Raw genomic sequence first — 20,797 nt, 5'->3', positions numbered from 1 at the left:
GACTTTCTCCACAACAAAGTCATGCTGCTCAATCGTAGTTGAAAATACTAGTATGTCATCCAGAAATATGAACACACTTTCCAATCAAATCCCAGAAAATAGGCATCATCATGCGGTTAAATGTAGCTGGGGCGTTCGTCAAGCCAAATGGCATGACCACAAATTCATAGTGGGCCCGTTTTGTACGAAAGGCTGTCTTGGGGATGTCCCCCTCCACAATCCGCACCTGGTGGTACCCACTCTTTAAATCCAGTTTTGAGAACACCTTTGCTCCATTCAGCCTCTCGAGAATATAATCAATTTGAGGCATCGGGAATGTGCTCTTGATAGTCAGCTTGTTGAGTGTACGATAATCAACACACAAACGGGAAGACCCATCTTTCTTCTTGACAAACAAGATCGGTGCTGCAAATGGCGACACGCTGGGGCAGATGAAGCCAGATTGCAACAATTCTTGGAGTCGGCGGTCCAACTCCGATTCCATTGCCTTGGAAAGGCGATACGGAAACTTGCTCAGGGGTTCCGAGCCTGGGAGGAGGTCAATCCTGTGATCCTCCGGTCTGGACGGGGGGAGCTAGGGAGGGAGGCTATCCCGAAGAAAAATCTTCTGGAACTTTTCACGGAGAACTGAGTACTTCGCGGAAGCACTAGCCACCGTCTGGGCTGTCTGGATGTAAATCATCGCACACTGTGCGCCTTTCCTGACTGCTCGCTTAGCCTGCACAAGTGGCCTATGAGCGGAAAGTTCGGAGTTCCTGGCTCACACTTAATGGTCACCGGGGCGTTTGACACATTCCGATTGATCTGGAACGTGTGCTTGTCCCACTGGACATCAAGGGGAAACTTGTGAAACCACTGAATACCCAAAATTATGTCTGCTCCTACAAGAGGGGCAACCATAAAGTCACGCACAAACTCTATGCCCTGAATCACTAACTTAGCACCTAGAGCTTCATAATTTACGCTCGTTGTCATACCTGTGCTAAAACCCTCAACCTGTTTGTCCACCGAAGTCAGATCGAAACTGGCACGCCTAACGGCGTGTTCCGTGACCACATTCTCCGTGCTGCTGCTGTCAAACAAGACAACGACTCTGTGGCCACCTATGTAGCCAAAGGACTTGAGCAATTCGTTGCGCTCATACTCTTGGTCATGGGCGCCCTTCTGCTTATCTTCGAGCTCCCGGCTAATAATTACTCCAACTGAAGCACCGGGGTTTGAAGAACTAGGGGTAGCTGTTGGGGTCTATGTGGGAGCTGAGCTCACCACGGAAGCTGTGGAGGCGGCGGCGGGCTTTGGAGGCTTCTTAGGACAATCCCGAGAAGTATGTCCTTTTGTATGACAAAAGAAACATCTACCCTCCTTCTTGTATTGAGAAAGCTCCTCAGCACTCAACTTGCCACCTGTCTTGCCTACCTCCGCTTTCTGGTCTCGAGTAAGCTTTGACGCATTGTTCGAGTTCGTAGAGCCAGAGGTTCCCGGGCTCTGTCCTAGGGAAGACCCCGTCTGGTTCTGGCTTTTGCCCCTCGAGGCGTTAGCCCTGGGAGAAGCCGGCTGGGAAGTCTTGGGCTTGCCACCATTATGTTTCATTTCTACACTCTGCGCAAGTGAGAGTGCGTCTTCAAAGGTGGCTAGCCTAAACATACGCACCTCCCATTGGATTTGCGTGTCCAGGCTATACAAAAACTGCCCTTTCTTGTCCGTATCAGATAAGCCTAATTGCAGAAAGAAAGTCGAAATTCTATTGGCAAACTGAAGGACTGGTTGCATGTTTTGACGCGCTCCCCTGAACTCGTCTTCGAGTCGCTCAAGGTAGTGGGGCGGTAGAAACCGCTGCTTAAGGTCGCGGACAAACTCATCCCACACATAAGCTGCCATACCTTCTCTGGTGTGGGCATGAGCCCACTGAGTCCACCAAGGAATGGCCTCACCTTCCAAGTACCAACTGGCTAAGATCACTCTTGTCAGTATTATCTGTTTTCCTAACTGCGGCAAAGTAAGCTTCAAATTGATGTAACCATGAATAAAGAGTTGTGGGATCGATTTTACTATTATACTTACTAAAGTTCATTTTCTCGAGAAAATGATTCGAGGGCGCCGCCGGTGTCAATCTGGCGTCCAAGGCTCTGAGGTAACGCTCGTGTTCCACGCGTCGCATGGCGTCGTCTTCTCGTTGTCGGATCTCCAATGCACGCATCTGCAACTCAAGCAAGGAGCTTGGCTGCGGCTGTGACCCCGCGAGAGGGTCCCTGTGTCGAGGATCTGGTATCTGGGGTACGGAAGGAGGGGGAGGAGGAGATGGAAAACGCGACGTTGGAGAGCAGGTACGCTCCTCCAGAGCCAAGATCTGCACCTTCTGCTCATCCAACTTGGCTGTCTGTTCTGCGATTGCTCGCATCATCTGCTGGAACATGTCTGTGACACTCAAGCTTGGTGCCCTAGCTGGGCTGCCTGGTGCACTCTAGTCCCATGGTTCTTGGTCTCTCTCGTTGTTGAAGCTCGCTATAGCAGGAAAATGCAATTCCTTTTCGGAACGCAGTCTAACCATCCACTATCTGTGTGGGAGACTTCCGGAGGCTTCCAGAGGCTAAAAACCAACCGTCCTTCGAGGGACAGGAGTCACTCCGAAAGGGGTAGTCCACCGGCGTCTAAAAACCAACCACACGAGCGAGAGAAAATTCTAGTTTCTTTGCTGAATCTTTGTACTTGAAGTAGGCTTTGATACCACTGTAATATGCGGAAGCTTCGGAGAAGAATCGGTAACTTCAATACTCAGAATTCAGCACTCTTTTCGCGATGGAAATTAACGCACAAACTGAAAGGAGAAGTGCAGAAAATAGAGAGAGAGAGAGGGAGAGATGGAGAGGACATAGTATTGGGTCCCAATTACCCTCTGTAGGGCCTCCACCACAAATGGTGTATTTGCTTTATTAGAATGATGAGCAATCTGAAAGAAAATACAGCAATCTTGGACCTTTTCTTGGCTAGGAATACCCTGCCCTTGACATGAATCCTTCACCCCTTTGCTAAGCACCCTCTTGGATTTGTCTAGCCTCTTTTGCTTGAGCTCTTGGTGGAGAATGAGATAAATGAATGGGATTATGGGCCATTCTATTTATACTGGCTCAACTACAACAGTCGGCCAGCATTAAATGCTCCACGGCCAGTGCCACTGCAGTCGGCCAGCATTAAATGCTCCACGGCCAGTGCTACAGCAGTCAGCCAGTGCTACAGCAGTCGGCCAGTGCTACTGCAGTCGGCCAGCATTAAATGCTCCACGACCAAAAATTCAGCAATAAATGCTGAATTAAATTCCAAAAAAATGCTACATTTTTCCTTGCAGGCTGAGAAGGTGATGCGCCGGAATTCCAATGGCTGGGCAAGGCCTTTGCACACATCCCAAGGGCTAGGCATCCTGTATGGGCTGCCCCATACTTGCCCTACAGCCATGTGAAGGCTGTAAACTCCTGGAATTTGCCTTATTCTTGCCCTAAGGCTGTCCTACAGCCCCTCCCTGGCTGGTGGGTTCAGCCTGGGCCTTCGTGGCCCTCATGGGGGTGGTTCTACACCATTCCCATGCCCACACTAAGTTCCGGGGTAGCGCTATGGGTTGGCCCCTTGTCCTAACCACTATCTACTCAGTGATCTGGCATCCGATACCATACCAGATACCCACAACCACTGACATCATTCTAGAGGGAGACTCACAGCGCGGACTGGCACTGTTTCATGTGCAGGACAGTGCACACCTGCAGCAATTTGTGCACACATGTGAAAACACAGCATTTAATGTTATTTTATGGCATTTTCTCTTGTCCAAAACAAGCCGACAGCCTCTAAAGCAAACCGACCAGCAGGTAGTGTCCCTCTATAAACATGAGCTCAGTCCTTGCATAAATCATCAATCATCATTTCAATCTTCAAGCACTCAAGAGCAGAAATGTGTGCCTAGAGCCTCCGGCTTCTTGTGCATACATCAAGCATTCAGCACTTCAATGTGCTACAATCCCCAAGGCCTTAGTGAAGATCTTCTTCAGCATTCATCCAGCATATGACCATCCCTCACCAATTCTGGGCTTGCATAGTGGTCATCAAAGAGATATTCAAAGTGTCCTAGACAACATATGGTTCAGCTTGCATTCGGTCTTCCTCATCCTTGTATTGGGCAGTCCGCAGTCATCATTCATTATCATTGTACGAAGTTCTCCAAAGAAATACAAGCAAATAGTCCTGCTTGTGGGGGGGTGGGGGGTGTTGAGGGGCAGCTTCAATGGGTAATTGGGACCCAATCTAGTGTCGACTCTCATCTTCTCTCTCTACTCTTCTCTCAAAGTAAAGTGGATTGAATAAACTACACCTTCAATGGGTAATTGGGACCCAATCTAGTGTCGACTCTCATCTTCTCTCTACTCTTCTCTCTCAAAGTAAAGTGGGTTGAATAAAATACATGTTTAAAGAAGGCTTTGTTGTGCCTTACGACAATCAACCTATTGCATGCTACATTGGTATCAGAGCTGCAGGTTGCTGTTAGCAGTCATATCCTGTCTGTATATTTACACCAAGGCCTCTATTGTGGGTGTGCCCGCCCGATTTAGGTGTTTTCTCATTTTTCCCCACTCTCCATATTTTTCTCTATTTTTACCAAGTGTGGAAGGCTGTTCTGTGGCTCTCGGCTGATCCAAACACTGGCCGACTGCCCCTGCTGGTCCACGTCTCCATCTGTGTGCTGGCCGACTCGAGACATGAGCAGGTCGTGAGCTTTTTACTCCTGTTGGCTGCTTTTTGGGCTGGCCGACTAGCTCATAGGGGCCATATAAAATGGCCCCTTGCCCCCACACATGTTGTATTGAGATTTCGGGATTTTCTTGTGTATATATAGCAGAGTTACACGCCTCTCTCTCTCCTTCTCTATTGCTGTGTTTTTCTGCAGTGCACTTGCTCTTGAGTTTTCAGATTTTGTCATCATCTCCGCTGCATATTCTGACATGGTATCAGAGCTCTAGGTTCTTGATAGATCTTGGGAACTGTGTGAGCAAGAGGGGGGCTGTTTTGTTGCTGATTGGTGGACTGTTTTGGACTGTTCAGGAAGAGGAGAAGCAAGAGGAAGGCGGGCTGATTTGCTGGACAGCCACTTGCAGGTTTAAGTTCTTCTTTTTTCCCACCCACCCATCCTTTTCATTTACACCCCCGCAATGGCAGATTTACTTGAGATGGCTGAGAAGCATGTGAAGATCCTGACACTGCCCACGTTCCCAGTGGACCGTCAGTTGGACAGTGTAACCGGCCTTCAGAAATCTGACGGGCAGTCAAACAAACACTCGCACACAAAACACTTCATCACCCATGGGAACCTGGAAAAGTAAAACAAACAGGGGAGGTAGAGTGGTCCTGCAAATAATACAAAGACACCGATTGCCCCCAAAACGCAGTGGCGCCCTTGCGGTATTTCTTTACTTGATCAAATAAGAGTACAAAGTACAATTTGTCAAATCCTTTCCATGAAGAGGATCTCCTTGGAAGTACAGATGCGGGTGATGAATCCTGCAAAGTCATCGACGATGCGGGAGCACATCAATAAGCTGTAGGCTCTTCAGCAGGAAGTTCTTCAGGCTGGGAAGGAGATATCATTAGAGGATATGGCCATCACGCTGCTGTCGTATTTGCCCTCTCAATACTCAGTATTTTAATCTTCTTTGATTACCAGTGGGGGCAGGCTTAGCACCATCACATGGGAGGAGCTTGTGCCCATGGTCTTGGACCAGGAGAAAATATTCTCAAACCCTCCACAGGGCGGAGGCTCAGAGGCATAGTCACAGGGGACGGAGGGGATGAACCCTTGGAACGGGGGGACATCGTCCCGGGAACATTGTGGGACGGGAACGGACAGGCGTCCCCAGCTAGGCGTCCCTCACAAGGGATGACGTTCCGAGGACGGATCCAGGAGGGGATGGTTGTGGGGGAAGGCTGCATGGGAACACCTAGAGGTTACTGTTTGGGCAATGGTCACATTTTTTACCTTTTTTTTTGGCCGTTTGGGAGGGTCTTTTCATGGGCCTTTAGCCTTGGCCCATAGGCCTTGAGGCTTTGAGGCTTTGGGCCTTGGCCTCTCTCTTGCCTCCCTCCCTATAAGAAGACACACACACACACTCCCTCTCACACTTCAAGCTTTAGCTTCACTCACACACACACTTTCTCTCCCTCAAGCGGCAAGCCTCAAGGGCCAAGGTCTCAAGTTTCAAGCTCTCACACAAGCAAGCTGTAGCCTCTCAAGACACACTCTCCTTCACACACACTCTCTCAAGCTTCACACACACACACACACACACACACACACACACCCCGGTCCCCCTCCCACCCTCACACTCAAGTTCTCCCTCAACTTTCAAGGCTCAAGCCTCTCTCTCTCTCTCTCTCTCTCTCTCTCTCTTTTTCTTTTCTTTCTTTTCTTCCGATGACCGGAAGAACACAGTTGTATTATTTTTTGTCTCATAGGCCGCCGACTTTGGCCTCTCGTAGACGTTAATATATCTTTCTTTCTTTCTTTCTTCTTTCTCTCTCTCTCTCTCTCTCTCTCCCTCTCTCTCTCTCTCCCTCTCTCTCTCTCTATCAAGTGACAAGGAGGCATCCATCATCCATGGCATCCTCCTTGTGGCAGCGGCTCTTCAAGTTCCAACTACCCGTAGAAGGATGACAGGATGAACATGGTGGGATGAGGTCAATCACACCCCATCCCCTCATGGAGGTGGTGCACAGCCATGGACATGCAAGCTTTGCCCGTATAGGCGAGTGGGTGGTACACTGACAAAGTAATTTTTAAGTGTCATTCCTACCCTTGTCCCCGTTCCCTACATATGGCCGTCCCCCGTCCCCCGTCCCTTGTCACTATGCTGGAGGCCTTAACTGGCCAATAGTCGAAAGGCCGTAACAACAAGGGCAAAGGGAAGGCTTCATCGAAGAAGTCTTCTGAAGATGTCCGACTCATATCGCAAGAAACTCAAGGCAGAGAGGACCTGTAATGATTGTGGCGAGAGGCCACTATTGGAGGCAGTGTCCCAAGCGGAGCACCGAGAAGGGTGCCGAATCCTCAGTAGCAGCAACCGTGAAGCCTCCAGCTTTTGTGCACATGGAGGTTATGGACACCGGTGTTTCATTTTCTTCGTGCAAGGAGGAGGTTGGAGGACTCTCCACTACGGATACTCGGGAGTGGATTCTAGACAGTGGTGCTTCCAGGCACATGACTCCTTCCCGTTCAGATTTACAAGATCTCTGCAAGTATTCTGGTCACGTTCTTACTGGGGATACATCCAGTATCCCAGTTCACAGTGAGGGCAAGTTGGAGATAGTTCCCGATGGCAAAGGGGGGAAGCATTCCTCCCAGGTGTTGTATGTTCCATCACTTAGTTTTCATCTGTTGTCAGTGCATCAGGTTTGCAAGACTGGCATACGGGTGGAGTTTGATGAGCATTTTGTTGCTCTCCGGGACAAGGCAACAGGCCAGGTAGTATGGGAAGGCGGAGTGGAGAATGGAGTTTACAAACTTTCAGCACTCTGTCTCCTAGGTCCTCAGTTTTGTGATGAGTGGCAGTCTGGTAATGGCCACTTAAGTGTGGATACGCCTGCAGGTGCAGGCTTTCCCGATCCAGATGGTGGATAGCTTGCCAGTTGATGGCAGCAGTTGGCAAGAACTTTCCAGTACAGATGTTGGTAGTTCTTGTGTTCGTCAGTCAGAGGAAACTTTACAGGTAACCTATGCTCTGATGTCTCGTAGTTTTCGGGACAAAGAAACTCCTGTTGATGAGGAGGTTCTTTCCACGGGGACCTATTGGAAGGCCAGGCAGGTAGCAGTGATTACTTGTAGTAGAGGTGGATGTTGCACGTTCTCCAAGCTTTGTGGTTCCGGATTCAGAGGGGGTTGGTTACAGGTTTTCAAAGGCCTTGAGTGGTCTTCAACAGGTTTCCAGGACTTGGCATCCCACCGTAATAGGTATTGATCCTTGTGAGCAGTATGATGCCTCCTTGACTCGGAAGCAGAATGGTTCATTGATTTGGTTGATGCATATCAGATTGGACAGGAGCTTCTCGATGAGGCTTTTGAGCTCATGTTTGCAGAGGACTCTTTGGGAGGCAAGATTGCGTATCTTGTGGTTTCTGCAGCATGCGAAGCATCTAGGACTCTTTTACACAGGAGGGGGATTGATGGATGGAGTGAGACTCCACAGTCGGAGTGACTCAAATTGGGGAGGAGAGCCAGACACGAGGACCTTGACATCAGGCTACAGTTTTTCCCTTGGCTCAAGAGCAGTTTTATGGAGTAGTAAGAGGCAGCCATCTTTTGCCTTGTCGTCGACAAAGGCAAAGTACCAGGCTCCTTGTGGTGCTACTTGCGAGGTGGGGAGATTGCAGAGGCTACTTGGCAGGATTGGGTTTCCACAGAAGGAGCCCACAGTCATCTAGTGCGATAACCAGAGCCGTATAGCTATTGCTCGGAACTCGGTCTTCCATGCCCGGACCAAGCACATAAAGATACAATATCACTTTGTACGTGAGAAGATCTCGGCTGGTGACATCTTGCTTCTTTATTGTTCGACGGAGGACAATGCGGCGGACCTCTTCACAAAGTCTCTACCTCAGGCTATGCTCCGACAGCACTCTAGCTCCTTGGGGTTGGTTCCACATCCAGGAGCTGAGAGGGGGTGTTAGCAGTCATCTCCTGTCTGTATATTTACATCAGGGCCTCTGTTGTGGGTGTGCTTTTCGGAAGGGGATTGGGTGTATCTTTGGATTATGAAGCAAAGGTTGAAGCAGGTGGGCAAGCGCTGCCCAAAGTTATCTTTTAGGAGCTTCGGACCTTGTTCCATCCAGAAGAAGATTAATGAGGTGTCTATGCAGTTAAAGCTATCTCCGAGTTGGACTATGCACGATGTGTTTCACGTCAGTTGGTTAAAGCCATATGCAGGTCCAATCCCTTCAGAAGTCAAAGACGAGGTGGAACCAGATATTGTTGATGAAGCAGAAGTTATGGTTCCAGAACAGATCCTTCTGCACCGTTTCAAGCATGGCTTAGGCCGAAGACAAAGACAGAAGACAAAGACAATTCCTCACGAAGTTTCAGGACCGAGGGACCCATGAAGCGGTATGGCTTGACAAAGAGTTTTTGGAGGACTATCCGGCGTTATTGACGGATTATTTGGAGGCTATGCAGCTTCCGTCAAGTTAAGCACAAGGGAATGTCATTTTTGGAGGGCATTGTTCGAGGACTATCCGGCGTTATTGACGGATTATTTGGAGGCTATGCAGCTTCCGTCAAGTTAAGCAGAAGGGGATGTCATTTTTGGAGGGCATTGTTTGATAATTTTGGTACTAAGTTGAATTTTTCCAGTGCATTCCACCCACAGACAGATGGCCAGAGAGAGATATACAACCAGTTGGCCTTTGATGTGCTGAAGTGTTATGTCCACGATCAGCAAGGTAAGTGGGAATCGTATTTGCCTTTAGTTCAAGCTGTTTTGAATGACTCTTTTTCTTCAGCTATTGGCAGGACTCCATATGAGGCAGTGTTTGGAAGACCTTTCCAGTCGTTGTTAACCACGACTTCGTCTTCAGTACCAGAGGTGAACAGAGTGACGGAGTCTTACCAGGAGATCTTAGAGTCAGTAAAAGACAAATTGGCTAAAGCGCAAGAGGCCTACACTCGACAGGCCAATAAAGACCGAAGGGATATGAAGTTTTCAGAAGGGGATTGGGTTTATCTTCGGATTGATTGCAGCTCCGCCTACTGGTGCATGGGGACCGTGATTTAGACATCTGGCAGGACATGGTTATCTTTGGTACAGTAGAGATTATGAATTGGATTTGTTCTAAGTTCATTGTTCGAGGCTTTTGGGACGTGATGTGTTCCGTCCACTGTTGGGGATTATGGGCGCGGTGTGTCCAGCAACTCGTCACTATTTTTAGAGTTCACTGCACACTTGTGTGGAAATTCGTGGCCAAGCAAAGTTCCTTGCTATTCGTGGTGGCATCTTGTTTTGAGGAAACAAGTTGGTGGATGCTCTCTTCGAGGTGATTCCAATACTCGCGGTGTTGGAGGGTCCATGGTTGCATCTTCATCGACTTATCTTCTTTCGACTCTTGCACACTATGAGCTGTAGAGGGGGTGTTAGAATTGTGCATCTCAGTGTTTTGGGGCTTTACTATTTATCTGCGATTTTACTGGATTTTTCTCCTATTTATTTGTCCAGGGCCAGTCGGCCAGTTTCCTCCTGCACTATATAAGGAGTTCCCCATTATTCACTCCTTCATCCACGTCCCTTGCACAGAGTTCAACACTTAGTTGCTGCCCATTGCCATTGTAAAGCTTTACTGCTGTTATAAAAGGTGATCTTGTCCAACTCTCTCAATCTCCTTTGCACTCTCTCATTTGTTTACTGTTTATGCATTCGCCTGTGCTATCTCCTTCAAAAACTCCAACTTTGTGGAGGCACTTGCTTTCTCGTGCATGGAAGGAGCTGGTTGACTGGTTCTACAGCTTCCTACAGCCAACTACCACTACCTATCGTGGCGGAACTCACCCAGGTGTGTGGGCAGGGCTGGTCGACTTCTTCTGGGAGCTTTCCTACTGCCGGCCGGCTGTTTACAGCCCTAAAAAGCTGCTGGTAAGGGCATTGGAAAGAGTGGAAGAGCTGGCCAATTTGTGGAGAAGGGATTTCCTATTGATCGAAGACCTTCAGGCTTGTGAACTGCTACTGGTTGACGTCCCTTGTGGCTTCTGAGAGCCGGTTGACTGTTGCAAACAGCCCTCCAAGGTTGGTCAACTTGCTTTGTGAGCCACACAGGAGGAAGATGAAGATGCAAGGTTGTCTCGGGCTGATGTGGGAGTGCTATGGGCTGTCCATGGTTGTCCTACATGTGCTTTATGTTGGGAATGCTCTCTTGTGCCGAGGATTGACATCAAATTCAGCATATGATTTGTTTTGTTTTCATATTATACTAGAAGAAATAGGTGCTAGCCAGCGGAGAATCCCTAGGCACTCGCAAAGTTGTATTTGGAAGCAAACTCTTTTTGGTGATCTAACCATAAAAAGGGAAGGGGGGGGGGTTTCAGCCCATCTTTTGGTCCCTAGTGTGGTGTAGTATGCAGAGTTGTTATCTTTGTTTTTATCTGGCATGCTTATGTGTTTATTCAGTTTTCATGATAGATAAGATTTCAGTGTTACAGTTGCCCTTCCGTTACAATGTACATTGGTATCAGAGCTTGGCTTTCTACAAAGCTTGTGTCTTATATGACACTGGATATGGTTGTAAGGAGTCGTTATCCGTGAGAGAAGGTTGGGATTTTGCGGTAGCCCCCGTCTTACTGTCGCGCCTCGAAAGAGGTTACTTTTGGTTTTAAGTGGTAGTGAGCGTGTGGAAAGACTTCGTGGCCCTCCTGTCTATGTAGGGGCACTGTTGCACCCTTGCAGTCTACTGAGTATCATATTCGGGAAGCTGGTAGATAGCGATTCCAGGGCATAGAAATTCTCTTCATTCTGAAAATCTGGTAGATACATTATGGCCAGCCAGTCAGATCATTATGTGGAGGACTCTATCACCTGTATTCGCCGCATGCGGGAAGAGGATAGAGACACGGACCATGTTTGGGCTTTGGCAGATAACGATCCGCCATTGTCTGCTAGGGCTGAGGATCAGCAAGATCTTGATGCTTTGGTGAATGAGCTTGAAGAGCTCCGTGCTTTGCAAAGGGACCTGGATGTACAGAGGGTCATTGAATCAAAGTCTCAGGTGAAGGTTGATGTGGTCACTTTTGATGCAATTGTGCAAGAGATGGGAATTGAGCAACCTCGAGAGTTGGCTGTTGCTTATTTGAAAAGCCGTAGCGAAGTTGTTTCCGATGATGAGGGCAAGTGTGTTTTCATACGGTAACCTCGCAGACTATCCCGTGAAGGGAATTCTGATGATGTAGTGAGAGGTCATGCAGCCCGAGCTAGTGATGTGAGAGGGCATGCAGCCCGAACCAGTGATGTGAGAGGGCATGCAGCCCGAGCAAGTGATGTTAGTGGGCATGCAGCCTGGACAGACGTTATGAGGGGACATGCAGCCCATGCAACTGAGGTGAGAGGGCATGCAGCCCGAGGAGATGATGTACATCGACATGCAGCTCGAGCGGATGATGAGGGGTTTTCAGCCCATATGAGAGATGCAAAAGATCTTCATGCACTATCGGTGATATCTCCACCTTCTAGGTATGTTCCTGCTCCTAGAGTTCCATAAAGGGTGGAGGGTGTTGCACGGGAAATTAGCCCTAGACCTGGGCATTGTCGCCATCGTAGACATGACGAAGAGGATGTTGTTCTAGAGCGTCGGGATCCTCGTCTCACAGCAAGAAGGCCAAGAGTTCAAGTCAGGGGACAAGGACATCAAATTCGAGAGCTATAATGGAAAGCTGGATACCACCAAGGCACTTGCTTTCATAAGGCAATTTGAAATAGCCTTTTGCACTGAGGACTTCACCGAGAAATCTATGCTCAGGCATGTGGGTATGCATCTTAAAGAAACTACAAGTGATTGGTGGATGGCATAGGACAGTTGCTCGTACATGGAGTGCTTTCAAAGAGCAATTCTATGATCAGTTCCTTTCTCCTCACGTCGAAAAGGATGTACGAAAGGAATGGGATTGGCTAACACAAGATGAAGGCGAGTCCGTTTCCTCTTATGTCTCAAGGTTTTGGCGGATTCTTCTCAAGATCACATCTCTCATGACGATTAGTGAGGACGAGAAGAAAAGAAAGTTCGAGTCAGAGCTGCAATCAGAAGAGTCTTGCAGTGTATCCCCACAACACTTTACAGGAACTTACATATTCAGCTACTATTTCTGAGGAGCTACAATGCAAGGGAGCATCAAAAAGACAAGAATTCAGCTCATACAAGGGAAAATTTAGAGCTGGAAATGAGCAAAAAAAGGATGGACAGCCACCTAAGTTTATGCCCAATGAGTCCAAGGATGCAAAAGGGGGCTTGGAAAAGAAGCCGAGGGGTAAAAAGGATGCTCCTAAGCTATCCAGGCAGCACATTTTTGATTGCATGAGAGAGGGGAAGTGTTTCTTATGTGGGAGCAAGGATCACATGAAATCTCAATGCTCCCAGAATCCCAAAAAGAATAATCTGCAGGATGCAAAAGTGAGTGTGAATGTTATTCGTGATGTACAAGATAATACTGCATATGAGCCAAAGAGCAGAATTTTATGCAAAGCTTGGGGCAAGCTAAAGGATCAAAAAAGCTTTATTCCTTTTTGATAATGCCTCTACAGATAACTTTATATCCATTCATATGGCTGTTGCTCTTGGACTAAAGCCTGAGGAATTGGGGATGGACTTTCATGCAGATGCTACCTTTTGTTAGCAGTCATCTCCGGTCTGTACATATTGCTCAGGGAGGGCCTTTGTTCTGGGTGTGCCCGCCCCAGAGCTTTTCTCATTTTTCCCCATTTTTTTTCCATATCTCTCTCTATTTTTCTGGTCGTGGAGGGCTGTATTTTCTTGGCCGATTGTAGTTGTCTTGGCCGACTGTTTTTTTGTGTTGCTCGACTCTTCATGTGTTGGCCGACTGGTTCTTTACCCCACTCGTGGACATGAGGCAGCATGTCAGCTGATTTAGGATTGGCCGACTGGTGCCATAGGGTGGTATAAATACCACCCTTGACCCCACCTCCTATCTTGTATCGTTTTCATGTGTATGTAGTAGAGTTCTCACACATCTCTCCTGTGCATTTGCGTTTGCTCTTCTGCACTCAGTTTTGCGTTCAGATTCAGGCTCGTGGTTGTGCTCTTCTTTAGCGTAGAGTCTTGTTGCGTGTGCTCTCAGTTTTCTGTCTCATATCCGTTGCGTATTCCGAGATGGGCGAGAGATTTGAAGAGCTTGCGGGATTGCTGATTGTTGGTGCTTATTGGAGCTTGATCGAGCGTACGGGACTTGAAGAAGCGGGGAGAAGCAAGTGTAGCCTCTTCTTCAATTTTTTTTTCCCACCCACGCTCCCTTCATAAGACCAAAGTAAGCCCCCAAGATGCAGACTTGCTTGAGATGGCTGAGAAGCACGTGAAGATGCCTACTCTCCCCACATTCCCGGTTGATCGATAGTTGGATAGGACCAACTACAGCATATGGAAGGTAATGATGGAGTTTGTCTTGTGACTTGGCTGATTTCATTGGGGTTGGTGTTCCATGGTCGGAGTTGGAGGACGGGGAGCTTTTACCTTGTACTTGGAAAGAACAGGAGGCTTAGGCACAATTATGGGATCATGTATTCTTTCATCTTCCTTAATTGCACACCACAGGTGATTAATCATATCAAACATATGACGCTAGCCAGAGGGATTTGGCAGCATTTGGCTTCTCTGTATAACAGGGTATCACCCATGAAGCGGATCTCCAGATCCTTCAAAGTCTTTGACGATGCGGGAGCACATCAACAAGTTGCAGGCTCTTCAGCAAGAGGTTCTTTAGGCTGGGAAGGAGATATCTTTAGAGGACATGGCCATCACCTTGCTATCTCATTTCAGCTTTCTACTCCTCTTTGATCACCAGTGGTGGCAGGGTCAGCACCATCACATGGGAGGAGGTTGTGCCTATGGTCGTGGACCAGGAAGAGCGTTTTACGAATCCTCCACAGGGCGGAGGTTCTGAGGCCTTGACTGGCTAACGATCGAAAGGCCGTAACAACAACAACAACAGGAAGGGCAAAGGGAAATCTTCATCGGAAAAGTCTTATGAGAAGAAGCCCGATTTAGAGTGTGATACTTTGATGGTCGAGCGGACCTGTAACAATTGTGGCGAGAAAGGCCACTATTGGAGGAAATGTCCTAAGCGGAGTACCGAGAAGAGTGCTGATTCTTCAGCTTCAGCTGCCAAGACTCTAGCTTTTGTGCACTTGAAGATTATGGACTCAGATGCTTCATCTTCTTCGAGCAGGGAGGCAGATGGCTTCACCGCCAGGGATACTCGGGAGTGGGTTCTCGATAGTGGTGCTTCCAGCCACACGACTTCTTCTCGAGAGTTATTACAAGATCTTAAATGGCAGTTAGGTCGCATTTTCATTGGCGACAATTCCACTATACCGATTCACAGTGAGGGCACGATGGAGATTGTTCTTGATGGCAAAGGAGGGAAGCATTCCTCTCGTGTTCTTTACGTCCTAGCACTTGGTTTTCATCTATTGTCAATGCATGAGGTTTGCAAGATTGGCTTATGTCAGAATGCACAACGGAAACGAAAGCCAACTGCTGTAGAGAGCAAAACGCAGAATAGAGAGAGAGAGAGAGAGAGAAGCTGTATAAACTTTGCTCTATACACAAGATCCGATACACAGCATGTTACATTTAGGGTTAGGGGAAAACTAGAAACAAGAATCATAATGGTTTAGAGTTAAACCATACCCAAGCATAATGACACAATGATTAATGAACAACCTAATCGACAAGTGGAGTGCACCATAGACTACATCTTGGCTTAATGTGTTATATTTAAACATAAAATGATAGTCCTTTTATAGGAGACAACCTCTTTACATATTCTAAAGCATAACCACATATGCCTTATGCAAAATATGATGCCATGTGTCCTCAATAGGTGTCACATGCTCACATCATATCTTAAGGGGTTGTTCCCGCACACAAAGGAACCTACACAATAGATATCTTTACAATGGGTTTTTCCTACAGTACACACACTTTATACAGATCTTCTTTAACATTGATTTCTTCCCTAACATTCAACTGAGTTGGTTCCTTGATACGTTGCTATGCGGATTTGATAGAGAGGTATAAATGTGATTTTGGAGACAGTTGATGTAGGTAGCTAGATTCTCCTTCATTTATTTCGAAGAGTGAAAATGTTCTAAGGGGGGAGGAATGTTATGTACCTAACGCTAACCCTTGGGGTTAGGGACTAATCGAGCAAGGTTAGGGAGCCTTGGGATTAGGAAAAGTAGGTGGATTCAGGTGGCTAAGGTTCATATTTAATAAATCCAAGGTTATTGGCTATTTATGATTGGACTGTTATTTATAGCACCAATAAGCACTATATAATTGAGTCTTGGGTTATTATTGATTTAGTGTGGTCTGGACTTGGACCGAGGCTTATTCCCGCCATGGACATGGTGGATCATGGGTAGTCTTGATGAGGGCTGGGGAGGAGCCCCTCACATGGTGCGAAGGGGGATAAAGGAGGAGGGAAGCATGAAGGCGGGAACTCACAGGATGCAGGATACGGAGGGCAGCACGAAGGAGGGAGGCAGCGGGCAGTAGGGCAAGGGTGAGGGAGGGTGGGCGTGCATAGGAAGAGGAAGGTGGAGGGTAATGCGATGGAGAATGGAGTCAGAGGGGAGGGCAGGTATGCAAACAGGGGGAGCTCCAGCTCGAGTTGTGCAACCTAATCTTGTTTGTGAGACGCTGAGTGGCTCCTTGTGGGTGGCTAGTCTTTCCTTCTTTAATAGAGAAGTACATAGCAGCAGTTTCTTCTATGGTGAGTGAGAGCCCATTAACAGGCTGACCATTAGCAACTTTATATCGTAGACTGTGTGACTCATGCCTGGACAGAATGTATTATTAGCAACGGTAGGTGGTGCTGCAGCTCCTTTTTTGGTGATTTTCCCTTGGTGGACTGTATCAAGCATATGAGCTTGCAGCTGATAGCAATGAGCATTGAAGGCTGAATGGCTCTGTAACAAATGTCTACTTAATGTATCAAGGTTTTCAACAGATGCCGTTGCTGATGCCAATCGAGCTATTGAGCTGAACCCTTCAATTTCAAAGGCTTACTTTCGCAAAGGGTAAGGTTCTGGTGAAATTTTAACTCAGACTTCCTTCATCACTTTGGAAGTTTGTTTCTCTTATACATTTTCGCTTATTTGACTAAATGTTGTCTTTGGACAGAATTGCTTGCTTTAAACTTGAGGAGTACGAAACTGCGAAGGCTGCATTCACTGCAGGGGCAAACCTTGAACCGTCTAGCTTAGTTTACAAAAGTTGGATTAAGAAATGTGATGACGCAATTTATGGTAAGCAAGGTTTGCTGTTGAGGGGTGATTGAATAACTGTGAACTCATTGTTTTCTAGATTGGTGTGTAGTGTAGATAGGCAGGGTTGTCAGAACCTTCAGAAATGTACAAACAGTATGGGTTTCGAATGAGTTTAGACAGTTTCGTTCCCCAAAGGGGAGGTACTGGTGTGTACTTGTGTACACACACACACACACACACACACACATACAATATGTATGTATGTATGTATGCAATATGTATGCATGTGCGTGTGTGTGCAATATGTATGCATGTGCGTGTGTGTGAGTGAAAAAACTGTAAGGTTCCATACATTTCACTTTGTTTGACCCTAGTTTTGAACCAACTATGTAGATAGGGAAAGTTACTGTAGTGACTAGTGTAGCTTAAAGTTATGTTAGTAAAATAAGTTAAGTTAGGGTTGCATTCAGCTTTGAAGGGTTTTCTTTTCTTGCTCTTATTAGCGAGCAGGGGTACATTTTCGATATCCAGTTCCTCACAATAGCTACATCCAGATTGAGTTTGACTCAGCCTCCCTCGTGGGGAAAAAAGTGCTGAAGAGGCAACTTGTATCACGGTTTACTTTCCGGGCCTAGCCTAAAGAGTACCTTGAGCTCTACACATCTTTCCTCCAGAATGAGGGCAGAAGTCACTGAAGTAAGAGTACGATTGGTTTGATTTGCTATCACTGAGACACACTGCTTATAACAAGGAGGCATGTTGGAGAGCAACACATAGATGGCCTCCTCTTCATCAATGGTAACACCTGCACCACTAAGTATGATCAATCATACATCGAATGTCATTGACATGAGAAGCAACATTGGCTTTGTCATCCTTTTCCATCCTGTAGAGTTTCTTCCTCAAGAAGAACCTAGCAGCTGCATTGGTTTGTCCAAAGATGGACTTGAGCCTAAGCCATGTTGTAACATGCAGCGGAAGTATTCATAATTAAGGATCCTGTCACACAAGTCTCACACCGCCTTCCGTATCCCGAGTTTCGTGAGTTTAGCAATCCACTTTTATGACTTCAAACTTCAAGAGATTGAGAGAGAGAGAGAGAGAGAAACTGTACACGAGATTGGGCATTACCGGAATAGTATTTGCTTTTATTACTTTGAAGAGAATGACTTTGGACTGACAATAAGCCAAACACAAGATCTCGGAGGACCAAGAGTCGGGCTGAACTGTATACGGCTGTAGAAGCACCGATAATGACTGATCTCAAGCCTATGCGCTCTTCCCAACGGATGTAGGAAGGTTGCAAATCTGAGGCTGAGATATGGGCTGTTTGGGACTGGTTCTAGGCTGTGTGAATGAATGCTGAAAATGAGTGTATGAATGCGTTTTACCTTCACCGGAAGGGCTGTAGCAAAACGATGAGTGTATGGATGCTGAAAACTGTGTAGATGCTGAAAACGCTGAACCCTGAAGGGGCTGAATGCTGATTGATGCTGCGTTTTGTTGATGTTGTGTTGAATGGTCCAAGCGTTAATGCTCCTTGTGCTGAGGGATGAAGTGCTTGAAGGCTTGTGGTTGATTGATGAATGAATGAATGAATGAATGAGTGATGCTATTTATATGGGCTTTGATGCTGGTCAGTTGGCTACAGAGCTAGCCGATTGCATCATAAATGCAACACGACTAGAAATGATGTGATAAATGCTGTAAAATGATAAATAAATACTAAAAAATATGGAAAAAATACTGAAATAATGCTGAATAATATTCTGATGCTTCTGCCATGGTCTATGTGGTCTTATGTGCCTATGGGATGGATGATATGCAAAATGCAACCATGAACTGATGTAGACCCTAAGGCTTCTATGACTTCTATATGCATGAATGATTCTCTCCAAGTGGATTAAGGGACTTCGATTGAATTGACTGATCTAAGGCTGAGGAATGATCTACGAAGCCCGTGCCTGACATATCTTGGACTGAGGATTACAATGGGATCACGGCGTACAACAAATATCATCGTAAAGGGTTCTAATACTGGACAATGTTGCACTGATGATGATGAGCCATTTTGTCACCATGCACTACAATGCAAAGTGCATGTGACATTCCCTCCTGCTTAGCTTGGTGGCAGGTTCATGGCTTCCAAGTAGTCCGCCAGCAACTGGAGGTACTCTTGAAAGAATTCCTCATCTAGCCAAACGTCTTAGTGGATATCTTGATCTCGGAACTTCGTGTAGAACTGATGTATTCTTCGACCGGAACCATGCTTCCAACAATGAAGAAGGATCTGCTCAGGCTCTCTATGTTCTCCAACTAAGGAGTCATGGTGGACATCATGGAGAAGAGCTACTCGATTTCTCGAATGACACAACAATGGTTCTTGTAGAACAACCAATTGTTTTGCACTGAATAATAGCCAGGCTTAGAGGTGAGGGCCAAATTGTATTGAGTACAAAACTCAAGGAAGTCGACATACTGGTCTTTCATGCTATCTAAGTCTTTCCCAGTGATTTCGAGAATGATAGACTCCTGCATTGCCTGGATGTTGGCCTTTTGACTAAGAGCATCTGTGATTGGGTTATGCTTACCAGGGATGTACTCGATCATTCCTCCAAATTGTTGGAAGATCTGACTCCATTTGGCTTGCCGATCACTCCGCTGGGCACTTGGCATCGTTTGAAGCCACTTAACTGCTTGGTGGTTTGTTTTAACTGTGAAAACCTGTCCATAAAGGAAAGGCTTCCAATGTTTGAACGTTGTGATCACACCCAAAAGCTCTTTGTCATAAATCGAATAATTCTTTTCGGCGACATTTAACTTTCTACTGTAGTAGGCCATGGGTCTATTGCCTTGCTGGAGAATTGCACCTATGGCTACATTGTTGGCATCGGTAATGACCTCAAAAGGTTCATCCCAAGATGCTAACTTCAAAACAGGCGCTTCCGAGGTTGCTTTCTGGAGTGCACGGAATGCACAAACGCCTTGCCTGTGACTGTGACTTTTTGTCTATGAGTCTTCACCTCCTTGAGCAAGTTGGTGAGAGGTGCCGCAAGGTTGGAAAACTGGTGAACATGTGTGCTGTAGGCTTGGCAAAGACCTACGAAAGAACGGATCTCTTGGGCGGTTTGAGAGATGTGCCAATCCAAGATCTCTTGAACCTTTGAGGGGTCCAATCGAATTCCATCGGAACCCATGATATAGCCCAAGTATTGAACCTCGGTAATGCCGAAGATAGACTTTTTGGCGTTTATGTAGAGCCCATTATCTCGCAAAAGTTGGGAGACTTTCTTCACATCTTTCTCATGTTGTTCCGCAGTGGTCGAGAAGACAAGTATGCCATCAAGAAATATGAAAACACACTTACCAATGAGGATTGCGAAAATCCTGGACATCATTTTATTGAAGGTGGCGGGTGCATTGGTAAGTCCAAAAGACATGACTACGAACTTATAGTGACCGTTCTCTGTCCGGAAAGCTGTTTTTGGAATGCCAGCTTCAAAAATGTGGACGTGATGGTAACCACTCTTGAGATCGATCTTAGTGAAAAACTTTGCACCGTCTAAACGCTCCAAAATGTACTCAATTCTTGGCATAGGAAACTTATTCTTAATGGTGAGTTTGTTTAATGCCCTGTAGTCTACAAAAAGGTGTGTAGACTTGTCCATCTTTTGGACAAATAGGATGGGTGTAGCAGATGGTGAGGAAGAAGGCTGTACGAATCCGGCTCAGAGGAGCTCAGATAACTGCCTTTCTACCTCGTCCTCTAAAGTCTTGGAAAGATGATA

The 20,797-nt window shown here is 46.7% G+C and overlaps 1 protein-coding gene across 2 annotated transcripts in view; it reads left to right on the top strand.

The window, feature by feature from the left end:
• LOC147622918 (protein SGT1 homolog) overlaps nt 1-20,797 on the top strand; it is a 94,065-nt gene that overhangs the window by 30,941 nt on the left and 42,327 nt on the right. For both annotated transcript variants that reach the window (XM_086822535.1, XM_086822532.1), the window contains exons 2-3: nt 16,751-16,820; nt 16,924-17,048. In XM_086822535.1, the coding sequence (XP_086678661.1) occupies nt 16,751-16,820; nt 16,924-17,048 (195 nt within the window). The remainder of the gene's footprint in view (nt 1-16,750; nt 16,821-16,923; nt 17,049-20,797) is intronic.

Source organism: Cibotium barometz, chromosome 28 (assembly GCF_041138505.1).
Source record: "Cibotium barometz isolate CiBa-2024 chromosome 28, ASM4113850v1, whole genome shotgun sequence".
NCBI lineage: Eukaryota > Viridiplantae > Streptophyta > Polypodiopsida > Cyatheales > Cibotiaceae > Cibotium > Cibotium barometz.
Note: the sequence above shows the minus strand (reverse complement) of the source record. Positions and strands in the feature narration are given on the sequence as shown.